The sequence below is a fragment of the Meriones unguiculatus genome, chromosome 6 (genome assembly GCF_030254825.1).
Source record: "Meriones unguiculatus strain TT.TT164.6M chromosome 6, Bangor_MerUng_6.1, whole genome shotgun sequence".
Classification (NCBI taxonomy): domain Eukaryota; kingdom Metazoa; phylum Chordata; class Mammalia; order Rodentia; family Muridae; genus Meriones; species Meriones unguiculatus.
In genome coordinates, this window is record NC_083354.1 from 46,752,402 (window position 1) to 46,777,194 (window position 24,793).

Here is a 24,793-nt window from a genome sequence, read left to right on the forward strand (position 1 = left end):
GCAATTTTAGGGCCACCTATTATTTATTGGCCAAACTCTCTTAAAAAAGATTTTCTTGAAAGCGTAAATAAACTTGGAAATTTAGAAAGGTTACTGTCATTTGGCTGGGAAACGGGTCCCAGCCTCAGAATGCATTTAGTCTGGTTATTTTTAAAAGGCTCAAACTTAGTTAAAATACTCTTTCTGAAATCTCCTTGAAGAATACCTGAAGTCATGCTCTGATGGATTGTTGTCACGTGCTTGTTTGGAACACTTTGCAAAAAGTTCAAAGAGTAGCTATGGGTTATAGATAGAAATGCTCCATGGGTTTTACTCATAGGTGGTGGACTATTGCAGCGTTGGGGTCTTTGTCCAGCATTTACTGCAGCCATTTGTTTCTCTGTTTGAATTTGTAATTTCAGTAGTTATTTCATACAGGCATTTGATTCTTTCCAGGAAAAGATAATAATTGAAGTAAGTTTTCAGTTATCCCAGGAATATGCTGTCAAGAGGCGATTACATGGTGGAAATGGATTTCCTGAGGTTGAGGAAGTATAGAAAGTTTGGATTAAGTATTTGGAGTGAAGGGTTAAGAGATTGGACCAGAGCCTGATCCAGACATTTAAGTACGTGTGTAACTTTGGGATGTAATGGAATTTTGCCGACTTTCAGTTTTCTTGTCAACAAAATAGGGACCATTAGGGCACCAGAATTTGATAAATATGTGGTAGGTGCCTGGCCCAATCACTCACAACTGATGTTTGCTAAGAGCCGCTGTGTAATTAGTTTAGGACGTGGCGTATCACAGTCTCCCTAGCTTTCAGATACCACTCAGTGGATATTATTTCCATCTTAAGTCTGTGCCGATACTGATATCAGCACTGAATTATGTCATTTTTAAGGTGATTTGACTACCTGGATCCCTGTCCCCTATGCCTATCACTAAGACATACTTACCTGAGTGCAGCACAGCCAAAGGGCAACCCTTTCCTGCCGAGGAGCAGTTCCCTTCAGGAAGTGCACCTCTGCTTTATTGGCTTTGAAGACAGTTCAGCAGCAGGAGCACTTGTTGCTCCCAGAATACTGCCCAGAAAACGATGACTAGCTATCAGATTTTTATCTTTTTTGATTGATTTATTTCAGTGTGCTTTATTTTTGTGCTTGGTACCTACAGAGGTCAGAAGAGGCCATGGGAAACCCTGGAGCTGGTGTTACAGGTGGTTGCAAGCCACATTGGGGTGCTGGGAGATGGACCTAGGTCCTCTGCAAGAACAACCAGTGTTCTAAACCCCTGAGCCATCTCTCTGGTCCCAGCAATAGGATTCTTGATGTGCGCAATTCAAGTACTTCCTAGTCTGTTGGTCTTTTCTGCCAGCCTGCTAATCTAATTTATACTTTTGCAAATAGTGTGGACCAGTCTGGGTCTGAATGGTCCCCCCATGTCAGTGACATTCATAGATTCACTCTTTGAATGTTTTCTGTAAGAATTCATTAATCTCTATTGTAACTTATTTTGCCTTTGTTTCCTTGTGGATGTATTAGGAATCATGTCTTCCTATGGCTCATGCCCTAAGTTCTGTGTGGTTGATATTTTCCTATTTTTGAATATTTGGTTTTGAGACAGGGCTGGCTGTGTGGCATTGGTTTACCTGGAAACTCTGTACCCAGGCTGGTCTCCTTACCCTCCAGCTTCAGCCACCCAAGGGCTGGGGTCCCAGTGTGTGCCCGCTTTTACTTCATGATGTCCTAATGAGAGCAGCTGGTTTCTCCTCAAAATCACTTTTCCCTTTCAGTTTGCCCAAGATAGGGCTTTGGTACAGACTCAGTCATGCTGTTTCGGTGTGGCACAAGAATCCAAACCCAATTCTTCAATGCAACCATTCACCTTTCTGTCCATCTTTCTCTTATCATTATAGTCTCTATTTGTTGTATATAGGAGGGGAAACTATACCATATGTATAGTTTAGGGTGTTGTCTTTTTTTGAGTGTTTAGAGATAGTATCTCAATTCCCTCAGAGAAATTACTATAAATGATTCAGAAAGAAGGGGTGTGGATGGGTTCCATAAATCTTGTTTGACTCTTCAAGTTATATCAAATGCAAAATACAGAAATAAAGTGTCTCACCCACTCAAACCAAGGTTATACCAACTCAAGCAAAGGCTCACAGCAGCTGCCCAGACCTCATTTGCGTGCTGTGCACCAGTCAGAAAAATGCCAGTTAACTCTGGCAGTTAATTCTGTGCACCAGTCAGAAAAATGCCAGTTAATTCTCCTTTCTGATAATAAAGGATTCAAAAATTGGTTTTGTGGTTCTGTTTCTAAGAGCATGAATTAATGGTGCTTTTCCAGAAGACATGACAAAACCTTGTTTGGACTACCCCTTTTAGAGCATCAGGCTTTAAGTGCTCATCAGAACTGCCCATGGGATTGCCTCATTACAGTCACTTAACGCAGATGCTTGTCCAGTGCAGCTGTTTTGTGTCAGTCTCTCTGGTAGACTCCAGAGATATGTTAGTGAGCTAATAGGGTTAGAAAAGTACCAAACTGGCCTTTAGACTGTGCAGAGTACTAAGGGGAAAGCGGGGACTAAGAGCGTAGGGAGTGTAGAAGGAGGAGGATAGTAACAGTCTAAAATAGTATGGTTAGGGTAGGCCTCGCTGTAAAGGTGACAGTGAGCATAGATTTGAAAGGGACGAGGTACAAGTACAGACTGTTGTTGCCTTCCGTGCAGAGGGTAAAAGCTCAGCATGCGGTGGTGTAAAACTAAGAGGAAGAATGAAGACTCTCCTCTTTCTCCTCCAGTATATACTCACAGAAATGAAATGAAGAGCAGCTCTCACACACACATCATGGCAGTGCTGTGTGTAAGAACTGGAAGGTAGAACCAACACAAATGTCCCTCAGTGGGTGAGTGAACAAAATGCATGTGCACACAGTAGAGTATTATTTGGCAAGGTTCCGTACGTAGGCAGAAACTCAGTAACAGAAGCCGATTCCTCACTGCCAGGTGCTGCAGGTCAGGAGATCCAGGGTGTGACTGTCAGCGGGAATCTGTCCTGGTTTTTGTTGGTTTCTTTTTAAGACAAGGTCTCACTATGTCGCCTTGGCTGGCCTGGAATTCACTTTAGATCAGGCTGGCCTTGAGTGCTGGGAATAAAGTTGTGTACCACCAGGTCTAGTGCTGACTGGTTTCTTGTTGGGGTGATGAAAAGATTTTTGATGTGGTAATGGCTGTCGAACGTTTGTGAATAAACTAACAGAATCGTATACTCCAGATAGTGAACTTATGGTTTATAAATTGATTTCAAAAAGGAATTGTCATATGTAAAGATGTAAGGCAAGCCTAAGCGGGCTATGATTCATACTTTCTGTTTGTGTTATTTACATTTTGTTAAGTGTCCTACAGTAATTTTTAGCATTTATTTCTAGTAAGGCCAGAGAGAAGGCTATATCACAGCTAAGAAACTAGTCCCTACATACTTCCTTAGCTTTTGTATAAATAAATTATGTTGTGTCTTTAAAACATTGCCATCATTCATTAGTAGTCACCCAAATACTGTCTTTGAAAGCTACCTAAATTTAAGTGTTGTTTCTCCCCACCCGCCATGAAATAACTTGTTTCTGGGCTTTTTGTGCTGTTAGGTTACAATCAGAAAACACAGCACAACTGTGTTCTCACTGTATGTACCGAGTCATCATAAATTCAATAGCCCTAATCTGTTTTCTGTTCTCTCCAGCCCCAGGACTCCACTAATCAGACTGCTGTAAACACGTCTAAACTCTCAGCCTCGTTCTCTTTATTGCCTGGTAATAGACAGTTTACAACAGTGCTTTGGGTAGTGCTGTCCTCACGTGGTCAGGAAATGGAATACTATGCAGCCTTAGATATATTTTCTCAGTGAATACTTGATTTTATGGGGAAAGGCAGTTCATGACAGTCTTGCAGTGGGTTGTTTGTTTTGAGACAGGGTCTCACTGTGTAGCTCTGGCTAGTCCAGAACTTGCAGAGATCTGCCTGTTTCTGCTTCCTGCTACTGCTGCCTCAATGCTGAGATCAAAGGTGTGCACCACCATGCCCAGCCTGGTTCTGTTTTTGAAAAAAAAATTTTTTTTCTAGAAGGGGGACACAGTGCATGTCTTTGAATTTTAGGGTGAGGATTCCTCATGAGCATTTTCGGTTTCTTACCGGTGGACATGTATTGCTTTTCTAATTAAAGAGGCTTATTTTTAAGTTCTTACTTAGGAAGTCCTGCTCCCTACAGCTCCAGGGACAGCAGTGTGGCCAGCCCTTAGCTGTATGGCAGAACCCTTCTGTAATTGATTTGACCCTTGATTATTAATTTTAGGTGCTCAGCATGTGCCGAGGCACTGTTTGACAGTGATGGATGTAAAGATTAAATTTCTTCGTCTGAAAACTTTTACTAGATTCCCTCTGCTTAGATGTTGATCGGTGACCAACCCAGTCCAGTGGTTTCAGGGAAGAAGAAGTGATTGTCGAAAAGGTTGTGATATAGTGATACAGTGCTGAACACAGCACCAAGCAGTTCCAGTCCTTTAACTGTAGCAGAGCAGAGCCAGGGGCTGGGAGATGCTGTCACTGGCTATGAGGGAGTCAGCGAAAATTAAGACTGTGTAACACTGTACTGAGGGAATCCATGCCTTTGTCTTTCAGGTTTCAGCACAAAATGAACATAATTAGGGAAAACAAGGATCTGGCATGTTTCTACACAACCAAGCACTCATGGAGAGGAAAGTAAGTATTTTTTGCTTTTGCTTTTCTGAACTTCCATAAAGTATCATTTAAGTCTAGTGTCAATATCTGTAATAGGCCAAACCCAACAGTGCTTGTGAGCTTTCTCTTCTGGAAAGCTATGTGCACATTTTAAATGCATACACCACATTGGAAATGAATTGCTGTCCCCTTTTGATCTTTCTAGATTTTTCTTAAAAAAAAAAAAAATCAGAAAGTAGCAAGAGACGGCAAAGCAGTCTCCGGCTTGGGTTGCTGTCCCCTGGCTTGTGCTACAGTGTTGCCAACCTCGTTGCCAGAGTCTAGCCTGTGAATCAACGTTTGCCTCTAGTGAGGTTTGGGGCTTTGTTAAAAGACTTATTTATTTAATTATTTGAATGAAATTTTTTTTTATTAGATTTTTTTCTTGAGTGGGAGTGATGACATTTCATGTTTATATTTGTTTTAGTCAGACCAAGATGTCCTCGTGTTCCATCCATTTAGGATGATGGTAATTCCTTCCCTATAGATTATTGTAAAGATTAAACAAGGTGATGTGTAGTGAATGAAAGCTTTGCAGTTATGTCAAGTACATTGATATTCAGTGAATGGAACTTCTTGACTGTTAGAAAAGCAGCTTAGTGACTGGCCATTCTGAGAAGCATTGAATACTGAGCCTGAGTGGCTTACTTTGACAAACAGGTGTCTGCAATTTTCTAAGGTGCTTCTTGAGTAAAACACAAGGTGTGTGCACAGCTTGTGTTCTTGTTCTTCGCTTTTCATGGTTTTGATTGATGGCGTGGTGGCCTCTTGGGTAGCCCAATGTTTGAATGCTAGGGTTCCTGACTCACCTTAGCAAACTCACTAATTTTGAAAGATCTGGTTGCTTGGAGTTGTTTTTTTGTTAGTATCTTATGAACTTGCAAGTTTATGAGTGTAATTAGTACCCTTGTAGAATACTTGTGTATGTCCCCTCATAGTTTTCTCGAGGAAAGTTAGAGAAAACTGGTGTGCACAAGGTCGTGACTCTGGTACCTTGAACTCACCTTCAGATGATGAGATCTTTTGACTAGTACATTGCTTTGATCATCACACATAGCTTCTGTCTTTCCTGTTTTCTGTATGCTGATGCTCCAGTTCTAGGGAGCAGGCTCGCTGTGATGCTTGCTGCTTTGTGATCCTCTAAATGTTTCAGATGCTTGTAAGATGGCTAGGGCTTAAGAGAATCTCTTTATTTCCTTTTCTTGTAACAGTTTGAGTAAAGTCATTTCTGTGCTCTTTGCCCAGTTCCCTTCCCTTTATTCACACCTGTGAACATTTTATGTTTTCTAACGGCTGTAGCATATATTTTATATACCATAGGACTCACCCATTCAAAGTACAGAATTCATTGATTTCTTTTTTCAGTATACATATAATTGTGATGTGTTACCAGTATTATTAGAACACACGCACACAAACAACTTTCTTTAGGAACCACCATCCTCTAGCAAACACCTGCCAGGCACTTATGTACTGTGTGTCCTTGGGTAGGCAAGTTTGGAACATCTCATAGAAATGAAACAGTGCAAAATGTGGCCTTTTGTGGCTGTCTTCTTCCAGTTGATGTCTCAAGGTTCATCTCTGTGTTAATAGCGTATATCAGTATTTCCTTGTATTGTCAAATCATAGTTGAGTGCACAAAGTACTACATTTTGATTGTTTGTCCTTAAGTTAATGGGGATTTCTGTTGTCTTCACTTTCTTACTGGTAGGAGTAAAGCTTGTATGAATATCCTGTGTAGGTTTTGGACGAATCAGTCTTTCTGTTCTCTTGGGTATTTCTTAGGAGTAGAATTGGTGAGGTTTATGGTAACTGTTTTTAACCTCTGAGAAACAGTGAAATGCTTGCATAATTTTATCTTTTCATGTGCTTGTTGGCCATCTATAATCTTTGATGAAATGTCTATCCACATCATTCACTTACTCTTAATTAGGTTGACTTTAATAGCTGAGCTGTAGGAATTCTTTACTTTAAACACAAATCTTGTACCAGATAAGTGGTTGACATATTCTTTTCGAGTTTGGAAGGTGCCTCCAAACTGTCTCAATGCTGTTCTTTAAAGAACAGTTTTTTTGTTTTGGTGAAATCCAGCTTGTCTTCTTTTTGTCATTCATACTTTTTTTCATTTCTAAGAAGCTATTGCTTAATCTGAGGTTACAATGATTTTCTCCTGTGTTTCCTTCTATGATTTTTTATAACTTTAATTTTGAATTAATTTTATATGGTATGCAATGAAGATCCACAGTCATTGCTCCTTGCATGTGAAGATCTACTTGTACCCAAGTCACTTGTTGAAAAGACCATTCTTTTTCCATTGAGTTGTTTGACCCCCTTGTCAGAAGTCATTTGACCATAAATGTGGACTCTCAATTTGATCCCATTTGATTTGGACAGCCACCTGTGCTAAAGTCAGTAACATGCTGGTTTGATTTACATGGCTGGGATTTTAGTGGTGTTGCCCTGGGTTAAGTCTCTGTTAGTTGAGGGAGCGCTGCTCCTTGGCAGTGTTAGCTTTTCTGATCCATGAACACAAGACCGTCCACCTACTTGGCCATTCCTTTCAACGCGTTTTATTTTCAGTGCCCTTTCCTCAGATGGTGGCTTCAGTTGACTGTGTGCATGGGGCAGCTCTGAAATCCATTCTGCTTACTGATGACTACTTACTTCAACAGTCTTAATTTAAAAAAAAATATATCGTTATATTTTTCAAAATTTTATTTTTAGTTGCCAGTTGAACTTTCTAGAAATGAGCTTATACAACAGATTCGGCATATATTTTTTGTTTTGTTTGTTTGTTTGTTTGTTTTTTTGAGAATTGAGGCTTGTTTTAAGAGATTATAGACCCAGGCACATTGCTGTCCCAGCTCTACCATCTGGGGAAATTATTGTGGCCATCAAATGGATACATACTTTCTTTTCTCTTCACATGCCTCACTTAAAGATAACCTTCCAGATCATGCCTCAGAGATTTTCATGTGACACATTTCTGTACCTTTGTGTTCCCATCATACCTCACTTCCAGCTGCTTCCTCCTTTTATTAATACAGGTTTGTGGGTTGTAAGTATAGACCCCAGGTCTGGCAAAGCAGTTTTCTGCTCTACTTGTTTTTCCTGCTTGGGAAATCCATACATAATTTAATTATATGTTTCTTCCAAGAGCAAGAAAAGGAGATTACGGGGAGTAAAAACACTCTTCATGACAACAAGATTTCCTCTTTGGCTTAAGCAAGCCGCTTCAGGCTGGAAGGAAGGTACAGATGTTCAGCTAAAGTAGAAGTGCATATTCACGGTGGAAAACTTCAAAGTTAAGATGGTGGTTCTTTTTTTTTCTTTTTTTTTTTCCTTCTCTCTCTCTAGTTGGGCAGCTGCTATAAATTTGACAGGGATTGAAGTATCCAAACAGGACTCTAAGCACAGTACATTAGGAAAATTGGCAATTGGTCTGTGAAATTCAGTGACAGATGCTCACGTTAGAGACAGTCATGATGATTAGAGGCCAGAGAATGAGGAAGGGTTGAGGAGAGGGAAGCTGGTAACTTTTTATGCTTACATTGAGGAATAAGAGTTGGACCAAGGAAGAGACATCTTTTTCTCTGTTTCTTGGTGTTTATACACCTGGCAGTTCTAATGAGCAGATGGCTCTGAGGAACTTGTTTCCCTTGTGTTGTAGCTTGGGTGCTACCAGCCTCAGCTCAGATGAGTGTGTCCTAAGTTCTCCCCATGCTCTGCCTATATAACTCTGTGGCTGCGGCCAGGCAATTGGAATTTGGGAGTATAAACTAGATTACATCTTTATAGCACTCATATTTTACAGTATATAAAATTTGCTCCATCTGATCTGAGAATGACTATGGCCTGTGTCTCAGAACCTAAGGCCTTTAAAATACTACACTGCATGGGTGCCTTTATAAGCGAGGAGGGCATTTTGCTGGGCCACTGGGACAGGGATTTTAGAGTTTGTCTTACCTGTTGTTTCTCTTCTCTGGGAAGTATATAGCATCTCATGAGAATGAGCTCTCTTAGGTAAAGTACATTTTTAACAAAAACTGAGTATCCTGATGATATAACCAAATGAATGACAGATTTGCAAACTCCTTTTAGTCTGTGTTTTAAGTATGAATATAGTAAAGCAGTCATGATCAGTAAAGGAATATTTAAAATATGGAATTATTTCTCCCCCAGTTAATATTCATTACTCTAGCAGAAAAACAACAATAGGAATAGCTAGCATTGATTGCTTATGTGGCAAACATATAGATTCAAAGCCACTCACATGCATTATTTCTTTTAATTCTTATATTATGTGATATATATATATATATGTTACGCACATCTTTCAGATGGAGAAACTGTCACTTAGAGAGTTATCAGAGGATTCATAGCTGATGATGAGTAGCCCAGGAAGTGTGTGAATATTGGCAGTGTGACTGCAGAGTTGGTGGGCATAAATACTATGTCCTGGTGTCTATAACAACAGTGCTCTCTGTAGGAAGCAGAGGGAATTCTGAACGTGTGAAGTCAGTGAATGTGGGCTGTTGATATGAGCTTGCCATGTCAAGGATCCTAGCCTCAGATCCATGGAAGAAATAGCAAAGTCTTCCATGAAGAACCGTGGGTGAGTGTTAATAGTATGAAGAAAGTATCCACCATACCTTTCTACCCTTGGATATTTACAGCCTGAAGACTTCTCCCCTACAAAGACAGCTCCTTCCAAGAATATCAACCTGTCTCTTTGATTCAACTGTGTACCATACCATAAATCCTGCCTCTTGTTTGTATAATAGGCCCACCTCCTCGTCCAGTTGCATCCAGCAGCCCCTCTTCTCTATTCAACTTTGTATAATAAACATATTGAGCTTTCAGAGTACTGAGGCTTCTCCATCAGAGAGCCCAAAGCTGCCCGATTCCCAGCTTTCTGTGTGTCTGTGTGTCTTGTTTTTATTCCTTCATCACCCTCAGTCAGGTCCAAGTTCCTAGAGGCCATGCATAGACTTTGCAATGCTCATTTCCAGTTTTCTAACTCTGGGGAGATCTCTAGTTCAGTTCTGTTTAATTTTATTATTAGATTCACATCTTAGTTCAAGTAACTGTAGTCTCTGATTTTTCCTAATGAAAAAAAAATCTACATTTTGTGAAGATACTAAACGTTTTGAGAAATTAGCAGCCCAGGCCCATCCTACAATGGCTTGAATGATCAGTGTATAGCAGGAAGAACTTGTATTGAAAGTCTCCCTGGAAGAAGAATTGGGTGGGTGTGGTCTGTGTGAAGCTGAAAGATGGAGGAAGCATTGTATTTGCTCACTTTCTTTCTTTCTTTCTTTCTCTCTCTCTCTCTCTCTCTCTCTCTCTTTCTCTCTCTCTCCAGTCCATGTACATTAGACCATGAACTTGTATGGAATGGTCTCCAGCAACTCAGGCTCCTTCCCATTGGTCCTCACAAAGTGTGCTTCTCTAGGGGGCACAGGTTGGCGCTTTAGCTGTGCCTTTCTCTTTGGCCTCCCCCTTCTTCTGGTTGCTGTCCCTGCTCTTAGGGTATTTGGTGTGCTCAATGATTCTCTTGGCAAGGATCTTGTTCTTAACCTGCTTGTTCACAATGGTGGCCATGGCATGCTGGGTGACACTGTAGACTCCTCCACTTTTGCTGTGGTAACACTTAATGGCGCATTCCTCTTTGAACAGTGCCCTTTCCCTTGATGTCTGCAATGTCACCCTTTTTGTAGATTCGCACATATGGAATCAAAGGAATAACTCCATGTTTCCTAAAAGGCCTGGAGAACATATAGCTAGTGGTCCTCCTCTTTTCCTTTGTGTTTGTTGTCTTGGCAAGTTACTGCAAGATGGCTGCCACAGTGGAAAAAAAGTGCCACCTTTCTTAGAGTAGGATGAAAGGCTATGCTTTCTATTTTTGTGCCCTACACTTGCTGGCATAAGCTACTTTATTCTAAACTATAAGTAAGTCCGTTTGGCTTTTTGAGGCCAATGAAACAGTTGTTTTAAGCTTTACAAGTAATATGCAAGACTGGAGTGGTAGCTTAGTGGCACAGAACATGCACTGCCTGTGCAGAGGACAGTCTGGATTCCCAGCATCCATGGTGGGCATCTCACAACCACTCTAACTGTAGCTCCAGCGGCTCTGATGCTGCTTGCTCCACAGGTCCTAGCACTCACATATACAAACCCACACAGAGACACACGTTTGCACCTAATTAAAGGAGATCTTTTTTCAGAGCAGTATACATAGGTCAAAAGATCTCAAGACGTTGAGAGTTGTTAGTTTTTTATTAGTAACTTTTTCATACTGTTTCCATAAGAAAGGAAAGTTGGGTTTTCTCTATGGTGACAAAACTAGATGATGGAAATTTTCTGTACAGAGCCATTTGACACTATGATAAGTCTGTCTATGTGAAGTCTGTCTGCATTGACATAGACATGTTTCTAATTGGTTTAAGTAGGTTAATACCCAGGCCTAAAATGAACTTCCTGATAGTGACTGGCAGCACTCTTGCCTCTCAGGAGGAAACAACTGTTTTTCATATTCAATGTCCTGTCATTGAAATCATGGCAGTGCAAGGCACTCATCTGTGGAGATGTTAACACAATACTGGTCTGGACATGTGAGTCCCCTGCTGGGAAAAGAAAGGGAATAGGAAAATCATGTCATAAAAGTTGTTTTAGGTTGGTTGCTTCTGGTTTTTTTGTTTGATTGATTGATTTGAAACAGGGTTTCTCTATGTAGCCTGGCTGTCCTAGAACTTACTCTGTGGCCTCTAACTCAGAGATCTGCCTGTCACTGCCTCCGTGTTCACCACCACTGCTGGCTATAAAGTTGTTTTGAAGTTGCTAACAGTATTCAGAAAGAGTAGAAGATTTAAGGATATTATAGCATTTTTATTTATAGAAATTAAAATTACACAAAAATATGTGTATGTAAGTGTATAAAGCTTTGTCTAGTAAAAATCTAGGTATATCAAAAAATATTTCTATTTCTTGGCCATTAGTTTCCTGATATTAAATAGCATAACTAATGGGTAGTAGAAATTGTTTTTAAATAAGTTATTATGTTACGTTAGTCTGTGAATTATGAAGCTAAATATCTGTCCCTTTTAGGCATATAGTAGTTATATGTGTATATATTTTTAGCTCTCAAATAAAAATGAAACAGGTGTCATAGGTCAGTCACTTGAGGGAAAAGGTATATATTTTATATTTTTTTAGATTATGTTTATGGCATCATTTGTCTTGAATTTCTCATGGATTTCTGCTTTGGTTAGTCTGTTTCTTTTGTAATATAATTCCATATGATTATATATTTTTTTCTAATCAGAATGTATTAGTTAAGTTTAAATCACGCATACAATTCAGTTGCATTTATCCATGCTAAGTTCTCAGCAGCTTCCTGTGACTCCTGTCTACCGACCAGGCAGGACGTTGATAAATACAGAACGCTGCCATCACATCAGAGTGCTTTTAGACCATACTGATCTCAGTGACAGAGTTGTATGAGAACAGTGTAAACAAGGAAATAACAGACAAAGGGATTAAAACCACTGTCGGTAGCCTCGTGTGCACATGCTGCAAAAAAGTCCAAGTATTAGTAAACTGTCCAACAGTTTATTAAAAGGAATTTTTCTTCATAATGAGTAAGTGGGACACGTCACAAGTGTGCAGGGATGAGTAAGTGGTGCACCATGTCCCGAAACTAGACTAGCGCACAGGCCACGTGGCCTCAGTCATGCAGAACAGGCACCTGACAACTCAGGTGTCCCTTCAGAAGGAAAGTGCTAGGCAAATGAGGCACAGAAATTAAAAAAGCAGTGCAATTTATAGCAGCTACAGTAGAATAAATAGGGATAAATTTAACCAAAGGACTCAAAGATCTCTGTAAATTAAGCAGACGAAAGGAGTTAAAGTGAAAAGACAACTGTGTGCATGGATCTGTACCAGTCAAAACAATATACAGACTTAATGTGGTCTCCGTCAAAAATGTCAGTGATCCTCTTCACAAAATAAAAGAGATTCTCAAATCCAAACAAAACTATCAACTACCAGATTGCTAAAGCCATCCAGAGTCTAGAAAAGAAAGCAAAAGGCCTTATGTACCTGACTTCAAATTGCACAAAGCTGTAGTAATTAAAGTAGCATGGTACTGGCGTAAAAACAGAGCTGTGGAACAGAATAGAGCTTAGGTGTAAATCTAGAGTATATAGTGCTATTAAGCATTCACATTATGGTGCGTATTGCTAGAAAAATTGGATGTACACAAAGAGAAAAATGAGACTACAATCTCATCACTCACCTGTTAGAGAAAACAATTCCAAGTGAATTTAAAACTCAATACAAGGCCTTAAACAGAACTTTGAGCAGAAAACACATACTTTAAGGTATTGGAATGGCCAAGATTTGGGGGGATGGGCAGAATAGAGTAACAAGATCTCTAAAGCATAGGAAAAGAAAGCAAAATAAACAAATGGCATCAAACTGAAAACCTGCTTCAAAACAAGTGGAAGTGGGAGGCAGGCCACAGAGTGAGAGAATGTATCTGCAAATTTTACAGCTGGGCAGGGGCTATTAATATACCCCTATATAATATTACTATATTATATAATAATAGAGTAATCAGAATATGTACAGAACTCAAGAACTAACCAGCCAAAAAGGAGGGGAAAAAAGACCAAAGTAGACATTTTTAAATGCATACATACAAATGGTCGCACACACATGAAAAAATTCCTTAGTGTCACTAATCATGGGGAAATGCAAAAATTGAAATCACAGAGTATCATTTTACCTTAAAAAGAATGGCTATCACCAGTAAAGCCAAAGATAAGGACTAGTGAGGACAGATAGAAAATGTCCCTTAGATAGTTGGTCAGAATATAAATTAGCATAAGAGAACGAGAAAAAAATGTCAAAACAGAACTGTTATAGGATACGGATAGCCTGCTATTGGGCTACAAACAAAAGAGGCAACTTGAAAATAAAACCTTCACGCTCATGCTTTTTTAACAACTATTCATAGACACTCAGCAATGGGACAGTATGCGTACACATTGGCTGAGAGATGAATAAGGCGTGATGCGTACACAGTGGAATATCGTTGACATGGGAAAAAAGAATGAAGTTGTTATTTGTGCCATGAATGGAACTGAAGATCAAAGTAAGCCAGGCATAGAAAGGTGGATACTACCTGGAACTCACACAAGTGGACTCTTAAAAAGTTCATCTCGTGGAAGTTGAAAATAGATTAGTACCACAGGTTCATGAGGAACAGTCCGTTAGGAGGCACTCGGGGAAAGAGATCAGTGTAGAGCACGTCTGTCGCCTACAGGCGGCTCTGGGCTCGCGCCCCTGGCCTCCAGGTTAGTGCAAGGTGGCATGTCTCAGGGTGACAGTAATGCCTTTCAAAGCCACCAGAAGGACTTTCAGTGTTTGCGTCATAAATCTGTGACAGCTGTTCAAGGAGGTAGATATGTATACTCCGGTTTGAGCTTTACACAGTGTACACATGCACTGAAACACCACACGACAAAATACAGACGTACAAACCAGCATCAGTTAAAAACTAATGCAGATATTAGAAGGCTTTGTGTGGCAGGAAAGATGAGGAAAAGAATACATAAAAGTAAACCTTTTCTTAAACCGATCCGCAGAAAAAGCACCTGGTAGTTAACTCTTGGGATATTTTTTAGACCTATAATTGCTATTCTTTTTACTCACAAAAGGAAATTCTATACTCTTACTGTTTTCTTTTCATGTATGTGTATGTAGTCTATATGTCTGCATATGCATTCATGTAGATGTCTAAGGTTGATATCAGAAATCAGCCTCCAATGCTTTTTCGCCTTTTTCAGTGAAGCAGGGTCTGGTCTCTCACGTAAACCCAGACCCAGCTTTTAGGGCTTGTCTCCCTAGCGAGCCTACTGTGTAGATCCTTTGCCTTCCAAGGCTGGCTTTACCGGCAGGTCGCCATCCCCACCCAGCACCTACCGGGATCGAAACTCCTCTGCTCACAGGGTAAGCACTTAACCACACACGAGCTTGGCTACAGCCGCCTCCCTGGCACTGCTGTCTTAGTTTTGGGTTACAGAGATTCTGATTTTTCATTCTCAAAGGTGATTCTAACAGTAGGATTTGTGAATTAATATCTATTGAACATTTGATTTCATTTTGTATCCCAGGTCAAATATCAGTTTTAGGAGTCTTGTATTTCTTTTAGTCCCACTAATTGACTAATTCTTTGAAGTTTTATGACTAGCTATGGAGATAAGTCCTTGTCTGCTTCACCAGTCACCTGACCCGCACTTTACCTTAGGGAGAAATATGTTCTGTTTGAAGGAAATAATTTCATTCTTTAATTTCTTGTTCTTCGTCAGACTTAAATATTTTGGGGAAAAAAAGTGAATTTTACCCTATTCATTTTTTTTAATCTTTTGCCCATATGGCAAAAAGAAAAATAACTTTGGCATTGTTATTATACGGTATGCTGCTTAGAAAAAAATGGACAATAAAGAAACAAAAATATGCTGTTCTTTTTGTGTTGTTCATCAAGTTCCGTTTGTGTTATTCATATGTCCTTGGATGGATGGCTTTCCATCGAAGTGTGGTTGATTACCAGGGGCTACACTCTTAAGAAAACTGCCTCCTTTTCTCAGCAGCTATTCATTAGCAGTAGTTTTTTTGGTTGGGGTGGGACTTGATACCCATCTCTCTTCTCTGTGTTGGGATTTGGTATGGTCTTGTATATGTCATAATTGCTGTGAGTTCATATGTGAAGCTGTTGTGTCTGGAAGATCCCATTTCCTTGTAGTTATTCACCACATTTGCCTCTTACATTCTTTCCATCCGTGAGTCCACAATGATCGCTGAGCCTTGGGAAAAGGAGGTTTGATATGGATGTGGCATTTAGGGCTGAATCTTCTGCAGTCTCCTGCTCTCAGCGCTATCACCAGTGTGTTTTCTGTCTGAATCACCATCTTCTTCAAATAGAAGCTTCTCTGACGAGAGCTGAAAAATGCACTAATCTATGGGTGCAATATTAGGTCCTAATAATCAGTTTAATATTATGCCCATTTAGTAGAATAATAGTAGTAGGTTCTCCCCTAGGGCCTATGACTTGTGTAGTCACAGATTCTTGGCCCAACAACGGTGCCAAGTATGGGTTTCATGTTGTGGAGTGGGTCTTATACTCATCAAAAAGTAGTTGGTTACTCCTGTGATGATTGTGCCACTCTTAGACCAGTGGGCATTTCTTGTGTTTGTAGCTCACACAGTTGATAGCTGGGTAAGAAGCTGGTAGTAAGTGTGGCACCTCTAATGAAAGCTAGCCAGTAGTAATGAAGCTTCCAGGTCAATACGAGATTAATATTTCCATCTTCTACGGCTCAAGTTTATGGTGTCTTAAGCAGTAGAGTATCATTATCAGGATGGAATGTAGCCAAGAGCACTGGCATTGATCCCCCAAATTATAGACTATTATCAGCACACTTGGCTGATAACCCTGTTTTTAATGGAAGCATGATGTGTTCCTCTTGAGTCTAGTAGTAGCTTTTCGTTAATATACTGTACATCTTTTTAAAATTTTATTTATTTTTTATTAATTACACTTTTTCACTTTGTATCCCAGTTGTAGCCCAATCCCATTCTCCCTCTTTTATCTACCATGCCCCTCCCCAAGTCCACTGATAGGGGAGGTCTTCCTCCCCTTCCCTGTGCTCCTAATCTCTCGGGTCTCATCAGGACTGGCTGCATTGTCTTCCTCTGTGGCCTGGTAAGGTTGCTTCTCCATCAGGGGAAAGTGATCAGAGAGCCTGCGATTGAGTTCATGTCAGAGACAGTCCCTGTTTCCCTTACTAGGGAACGCACTTGGACACTAAGCTGCCATGGGCTACATCTGTGCAGGGGTTCTAGGTTATCTCCATGCATGGTTCTTGGTTGGAGTAACAGTCTCAGAAAAGACCCCTGTGCCCAGATTTTTTGGTTCTGTTGCTCTCTTTGTGGAGTTCCTGTTTCCTCAAGGTCTTTCTATCTCCCCTTCTTTCATAAGATTCCCTGCACTCTGCTCAAAGTTTGGCTATGAGTCTCAGCATCTGTTTTAATAACCTGATGGGTATAGTCTTTCAGAGGCCCTCTGTGGTAGGCTTCTGTCCTGTTCCCTGTTTTCTCCCTCTTCTGATGTCCAATGCCTTTCTGAGTGAAGATTGATCATCTTACCCAGGATCCTCCTTCTTGCTTAGCTTCTTTAGGTGTACAGATTTTAGTATGTTTATCCTATATTGTATGTCTAATATCCACTTATAAGTGAGTATATGCCATGTGTGTCTTTCTGCTTCTGGGATACCTCACTCAGGATGATCTTTTCTAGTTCCCACCATTTGCCTGCAAATTTCATGATTTCCTTGTTTTTAATTGCTGAGTAATATCCTATTGTGTAAATGTACCACAATTTCTGTATCCATTCCTCCATTGAGGGACATCTGGGTTGTGGCTATTACGAATAAAGCTGCATCAAACAGATGCTGAGACTCACAACCAAACCTTGATCATAGTGCAGGGAAGCATATGAAAGAAGGGGGAGTTAGTATGACCTGGAGAGGACAGGAGCCCCACAAGGACCAAATATACCTGGGCACAGGGGTCTTTTATGAGACCGTATCTCCAACCAAGGACCATGTGTGGATATAACCTAGAACCCCTGCTCGGATGTAGCCCATAGCAGGTCAGTATCCAAGTGGGTTCCCTAGTAAGGGGAACAGGGACTATTTTGGACATGAACTCAATGGCTGGCTCTTTGACCTCCCCCCCAACCCCCCAAGGGAGGAGCAGCCTTTCTAGGCCACAGAGGAGGGCATTGCAGGCAGTCCTGAAGAAACCTGATAAGCTAGGGTCAGATGGAAGGGGAGGAGGACCTCCCCTATCAGTGGACTTAGAGAGGAGCAGGGTGGAGATGAGGGAGGGAGGTTGGGATTGGGAAGGAATGAGGGATCGGGCTACAGCTGGGTTACAAAGTTAATAAACTGTAACTAATATTTAAAAAATAAAAATTTAATAAATAAATAAAATTTCAATTAAAAAAAAAAAAACAACGAATAAAGCTGCTACAAACATGGTTGAGCAAATGTCCTTGTTGTATACTTGAGCATATTTTTGGATATATGCCTAGGAGAGGTATAGCTGGATCTTGAGGAAGCACTATTCCTAACTGTCTGAGAAAGTGCCACATTGATTTCCAAAGTGGTTATACAAGTTTACATTCCCACCAGCAATGGAGGAGGGTTCTCCTTTCTCCACATCCTCTCCAGCACGTATTGTCACTTGAGTTTTTGTTTGTTTGTTTGTTTTATTTTTATTTTATTTTTATATTAATCACAGGTTATTTACTTTGTATCCCAGGTCACTTGAGTTTTTGATCTTCGCTGTTCTGTTGGGTATAAGGTGAAACCTCAGGATTGTTTTGATTTGCATCTCCCTGATGACTAAGGACTTTGAGCATTTCTTTTAAGTGTTTCTCTGCCATTCAATATTCCTCTATTGAGAATTCTCTGTTTAGCTCTGTACCCTGTTTTTTTGTTTTGTTTTTTTTTTTTTTTATTGGATTACTTGATTTGTTGCTTTTTAACTTTAAGTTCTTTATATATTCTGGATATTAACCCTTTGTCAGATGTAGGGTTGGTGAAGATTCTTTCCCAGTTCATTTTGCGCTGATGACAATGTCCTTTGCTTTACAGAAGCTTTTCAGTTTCATGAGGTCCCATTTATTGATTGTTGATCTTAGAGCCTGAGTTGTTGGTGTTCTGTTCAGGAAGTTGTCTCCTGTGCCAGTGAATTCAAGGCTCTTCCCCACTTTTTCTTCTAACAGATTTAGTGTGTCTGGTTTTATGTTGAGGTCTTCGATCCACTTGTACTTTAGTTTTGTGCAGGGTGATAAGTATGGATCTATTTAGTATATACAGAAATACCTAGAGGTCTGGGCAGTATTTGATGTATTTTACTGTCCATCTTTATAATTAAAATGTTACTGAATACAAGTATTTCAGTAGTTATAATTAATCATTAATAGTTTTGTTTTTTTCTGATTGAACTTTGTTCCTTCTTGTTCCTAGCCCTGTCTGAAGCTACTTGGTTGTTATCCATGCTTGTTTTAAAAACAGGCCAGTGTCTCAGTTTTCCTTGAGTTGCCGGGGTTTAGTATCAGTCAGAGATTTTAAGATGCCTTTGTTACTCTCGGTTTTGCTTTTTAAAGCATGGGTGTTGCCAGTTTCCCCACTCTGGAGACTGCTGAGTCTGGTGTTTTTGGACATTGTCATTCTTTGCAGTTTTCTAAAGTTCTTCTCTGCAGTTATTGTTCTTAATTTTGAAATTTATCTGCATAGAGTTATAAAAATATTTTTTTAATTCTGTATCTGTGGTAGTGATTTTTTTCTTTTCTTTATTTATTTTACTGCCCAAGGTGCCCCTCCCTCCTCTCTTTCCAGTCTCCCCTTCCTCCTTCCCCTCTTCCTTTACTCCCAGAAAAGGAGAGCCCCCCTCATGTCACCTCCCCCAGCACATCAAGCCACATAGGACTGAGCTTGTCTTCATCCCTTGAGGCCAGCCAAGGCAGCCAAGGTATCCAGAAGCAGGCAGTAGAGTCCACGTTCAAAACACACCCACCCCTCACCAGGCACCCCATACGAAGACCAAGCAGCCCATAGGCTACATGTGTGCAGGGGGCCTAGTTCACGGTCGTGCATGCTCCTTAGTTGATGTCTCAGTTTCTCAACCCCCTCCCCCATGGAACTGGGTCAGTTGTCTCTGTTGATTTTCTTGTGAGGTTCCTGTCCTGTCCTGTACAGGTCCTTCCATCTTTCCCCCAACACTTCCACAGGACTCCTGGAGCTCTGCTCCATGCTTGGCTGCAAGTTCCTGCATCTGTCCCCATCCACTGCTGGCTGGAGCCTCCCAGGCTACAGTCAAGTTAGGCTCCTGTCTGCAAGAATCTCAGAGTATCATTATTTGTATCTGGGGCTGGCCCTCTACCATGGGTGGGTCTCAGGTTGGGCCAGTTATTGGTTAGGCTTTCCCGATCTTTGTTCCCTCATTATTATCCGTGCACTTCTTGTAGGCAGGGTAATTTTTGGATCACAGGTTTTGTAGGTGGGTTGTTGTTCCCCTCCTTCCACTAGTCCTGTCTGGCTAGGAGGTGGTCACTTCAGTCTTCATGTCTCCCCTCCCCTATTAGGAGTCTCAGCTAGAGTCACACCCATGTCCTCCCAGGAGCCTACCCTGTTGCAGGCCTCCAGCTAGACAAAGAGATGCCCCCCTTAAGTTTTCCTTCTTGTTCCTAGCCCTCTCACCCCCACCCCTTTCTTCCCACATCTGATCCCTACCCATGACTCCCTCCCCATTCCATCTCCTGTCCAGTTCCCTTTTTTTATCCACTTCTGCTGTCTATTCTGAGTGACATTCCAGCACCCTCCCTTGGGCCCTCCTTGTTACTTAGCTTCTTTGGGTCTGTGGATTATAGTATGGTTATCCTGTATTATAGGCCTAATGTCTGCTTATAAGTGAATACATATCATGTGTGTCTACCATGTGTGTCTTTCAGTTAGTGATTTTTTGTTCTTAGTTTTTTTCCTTACATTTTCACATTCTAGCTAATATTTTTTCTCATTTTAGCATTTTAAATCTGAAGAGTTGTCTTTATTTTTAAATATTTTTCTAGTTGAATATCTACTTTTATCCATATGTGCTCCTCTTCATCAGGGATACTGATAATCCAAGTAGTTTTTCTTGTTTTGGTATGTTCCTTTCAGTAAAGGCAGGAAAGTAAGAAGTAAAGTCTTGTTTGGGAGCAGGCTTCCTGCTTGTCTGAAGTTGCAGCACAGAAACTCAGCAGGTAGTTGCTTAACTAGGAACTGACGTCTCCTTATGTGCTGTGCTGAGCAACTGCCAGCTGTACTTCCCTTCCTTCCCGTCGTGGTTTTGAGGAAAGGGTACTTCGAAAGAATTAGCCATTTGTAGTGTCTTGTTAACAGAAAAATGTCCTCTGTAGAATTCTTTCAGTATGCTTGGCTGGTGCTTTACCAACTTAATCTGTGCTAACATCATCACATTTGTGCCGAGGTCATATTTTCTATGCAGGAATATTAAATAGTTCCCACTAAAATAGGTGTATTTTAATGCTGATTACAATTTTAGGACATTGAATATGAAAATATAAAAGTAAACTATTTAATTCCTATTGAACCATTCATTAGCCAGCATATTTTTATTTATTGTAATGTTCATTTTGTTAGTATTGTATGTATTTTCCTAGAAAAATCTGTTTAAAACTAAATGTAGGCATGTCTTTCCTTGTAGGTATAAGCGAGTCTTTTCAGTTGGAACCCATGCAGTTACTACATATAATCCCAATACCTTAGAAGTAACAAATCAGGTAATTATGTTAAAAGCTGTTGGGGGTTTATATGAACCTTCAAAAGCCAAGATTACAGTGCATTTTACCTGCTGAAACCAGCATTTCAGGAGAGAAATGTTAGTCTGAAGATGAATGTGTGTGCATGACATCTTGTGTTCAATATTAGAAGTAAAGAAATAAGGGGTGTGTTTGTGTGTGTGTGTGCGTGTGTATATTGTGTATACCTTCTAGGCTCTCAAGGGAATGAATGACTTTCCTATGTTACTACTGTTTCGAGTCATCTTCTCTATAAAATTAGTCCCTTTCCAAACTGTTACTATTAATTAAGCATATAAGTTATGTCACAGGTGTTCACAGACTTACCAGAAAACTAGAATTACTTGCTTGTAAAAGCAAGACTAATTGATCACGAATAAGTAAGCATGTTTAAAGATAGTTCAGCTTCTTTTAATTTTATAGGCATGTTTTATAGATGGTTTTTCTTAATGAATACAGTCATGAAATGTTATTCCCTAATTCTTTTCACTTACTTAAATTGCTTTATGTTAATATTAAAACCATAGTACTGTTGTTGTTTCTAATAATTAAAAACTTTTACAAGAACGTGAGTTGTGGTATTGCTGTAGGCACTGCTCCTCACTCCTCCACCTGCAGTATCTGTGAAATGTTGTTTCTTTAAGCAGAGAATATAGAAGGAAAGAGATGAAAACAAATGTTGCATCTGATTATCTCAGAGCAAAAGTTAAAGGCTTACTTTCTTCTTGCCAGTGGCCTTATGGAGACATTTGCAGCATCAGCCCTGTTGGGAAAGGACAAGGAACAGAGTTCAACCTCACATTTCGTAAAGGCAGTGGGAAAAAGTCAGAAACATTGAAGTTTTCTACAGAGCACAGAACAGAGCTGCTTACGGAAGCTTTGGTGAGCAGAACCATGTCACAAACTAGGTCTCTCTTATCTGAAAGTGAAGTGGCCACATTACGTCCAGATACTGAGTTCTGACCCTGTGCCCACTCTGTTAGCTGACCCAGGGCCCTCTCCTCTGCTTTTTATTAACCTTTTTTGACTTGACACTAAAACTTTCTCTTTCCTATTTAAGAGAGACAGACAGACAGACACTGGGAAATCCTTTATATTTAACAGTATGTTAGTCTTTTGAACTAACATACAGGATGAAGCATTGTATGTTTAATCTATTTTACTCATCAGTGAAACTCCACACTCCTTATTAAATATACTTCTATAAATTTTATAACAGTTTAGTATCATAATTACTGAGTTGTGGCTTTTTTTTTTTTTAAACCTGTTTTGGGTGGAAAGGACTGGCTTACCAGTCTATTCTCACAAACTGTGATTGTGTTTTCTCTTTCAGAGATTTAGAACTGACTTTGCAGAGGGAAAAATCACAGGAAGGGTAAGATTTGACATTATCAGTGTGTGTTCTTACATGATTAAATGCTATCTTCATTGTAGAAGTCATCCTATTACTTGTGTGTTCCTGTTAGAGTAAAGCCGAAAGGCAGCACTACCTCAATGCCCCTTAACAGAGAAAGAGACCAGTGTACTTTAACAGGAAACTCAAATATCGAGAAACAATATTTCAGACTTATTTTTGTCAGATAAGAAACAAATCATCTGCTACAAAACCATTAAACATTAAAAACAGTGTCGAGGCTGGAGAGCTAGCTCAGCAGTTGAGCATGCCTGTTATTCTTTCAGAGGACCTGGGTTTGGCTCCTAGCACCTGCATAACAGCTCACCACCACCCAGAACTCCAGTTCCAAGTTCCAAGGGATGCAGTAACCCACTTCTGACCTCCACTGGCACCGTGCAGACATGTGCACAGACTCATGTGCAGGCATGATGCTTGTACACACAAAATAAACCAATCTACAAGCAGTGCGGCCACTCGGGTGCTGCTTATAGTCCTCGCCACGCTGCAGCAGCTGTTAGCACTTGCAGCAGTTTGCTTTATTGAAGGTTTGAGGTGGGAGGTTTTTACATGCTCCCACATTGGGTCTGGCTTGTACAAAAGCCCAGCATGGTGCTAGCAGCTTTGGGAAATGCCATATTGCCATATTGACTTTCCCAGCCAGACCTCTTCATTAAACCAGAGACTTCCAAGGAGAAGGGATGGGAGGATATGGGGATTTTTTAATAATACACTAAATTTCTTAACCGTGAATGGGTTTTACCTTTATTTGCACTTTTTCTCGCTGGCACTGGAGATTAAACCTCAGGCTCCAGCACTGAGCTCTATCTGCAGTCCTCAGGTTTTAATGTTTGAGACAGGGTCTAACTAAGCTGCTCACAGACGGCCTTAAACTCCCTCAGTGGCCAGGCAGACTATCTCCTGCCTCAGCCTTCCACGTAATGGGGATTACAGACCTGCCTGGCTGCTTTTTCTTTCATAAGGGAGAAAATGAAACCTTAAATTCTAGCACAGTAGAAGCCGTGGCCTGCTCGCTGAAGTTAGGAAGTGAACTCTGATGCACTGACAGAACCAGCCCTCTCCTGTTTTTCCTATGGGCATTTTTCTGATGGCTTTATACTTTCAGAGCCTCATTCATTTCAGTGCTAGCCCTTGGCTGGTTACCCAGGAGCCATTTCAAATGGTTTCATGTCTGCTGACAAGCTGCTTGTTTCCTGTTACTGAGGAGGTTTCTGTAAATCACAACTTGGTGTGTTTGTTGTAGTTATCTCAGGTGAATTTTCTGTGACTGTTTTGATGACAACTGCTTCCCAAACTCAGCAGTTTTGTCTGTGGCTCCCACTGTATCAGTTAACTCCAGTCACTTCACATTTGTCAGACCTGGAGGACGTGACCTCTGCACCTCCAGAGTAAGGCAGCGCCTCCGCTTCAGACGCTGGGCCAAGCACCTCCATTACATATGTTGAATTTTATCATGAGGCCTGCTGCCAACTGTGATATATTCTAAATTACAGTGTTTTAGGCTGGGGCTCAACAGTTCTTAGAGGTAATGATCTGTTTTCCATCAGTGGTCGCTCTCAGCTGAGAGAAATGGAGGCTATCCTGTAGAGTGAGTTTGGGTGTGTTGGCAAGCTTAATTGAAAAGCGCCATTGTACTGGAAAGTGCTTGCTGTGTAAGCCTGAAGACCTGAGTTCAGAACCCTCCTCCCCCACCTATACCTGAAAAGCCAAGCCAGGTGCACGCTTATAATCCCAACACTGGGACTTCCTGGAGATTGCTGGCCAGCCAGTCAGTAAGCTCCAGGTTCATTGACAGGCCCTGTCACAATAAGGTAGACAGAGATAAAGACACCAGTGTTGACCTCTGACCTCCACGTGCATATACACAGGCACCTGCACCCACACATGAACACATCAAGCATATGAATGCATACACATGAGAAAAGAAAAACTACCATATTTAGTGTTTTCTCACAGCCCTTCCTGCTGGAGAGGTATGACATTGATCCACCTTTTGTCAGCCATCATCAGGCTCCTGACTATCTTCTTGAGCAACGCAGAGACTTTTTTTTATCTTTTCTGCAGAATTCTTTCTGTGGACCTGTTCTGTGTCTGAAACTGTGTAGAACAGTGTGCTGAGGCCACGGGTGTGAGCTGGCCCTGTGAATGCCATTGTTGAGTTGTTAGATGTCAATGGGAGTGTTCACAATTGCAGCT

General features: G+C 40.7%; 1 protein-coding gene and 1 pseudogene across 2 annotated transcripts in view; one reads left to right on the forward strand and one right to left on the reverse strand.

Moving 5' to 3' along the window:
* The window catches only part of Dnajc13 (DnaJ heat shock protein family (Hsp40) member C13), a 116,579-nt gene that overhangs the window by 12,434 nt on the left and 79,352 nt on the right, over positions 1-24,793 (forward strand). For both annotated transcript variants that reach the window (XR_009592333.1, XM_021647800.2), the window contains exons 2-5: positions 4,653-4,733; positions 21,090-21,165; positions 21,916-22,065; positions 22,517-22,558. Coding sequence is in view for 1 of the 2 variants with exons in the window: in XM_021647800.2 (XP_021503475.1) it covers positions 4,666-4,733; positions 21,090-21,165; positions 21,916-22,065; positions 22,517-22,558 (336 nt within the window). In the remaining variant the exon portion in view is untranslated. The remainder of the gene's footprint in view (positions 1-4,652; positions 4,734-21,089; positions 21,166-21,915; positions 22,066-22,516; positions 22,559-24,793) is intronic.
* On the reverse strand, positions 10,127-14,128 carry LOC110554903 (large ribosomal subunit protein eL21-like; annotated as a pseudogene).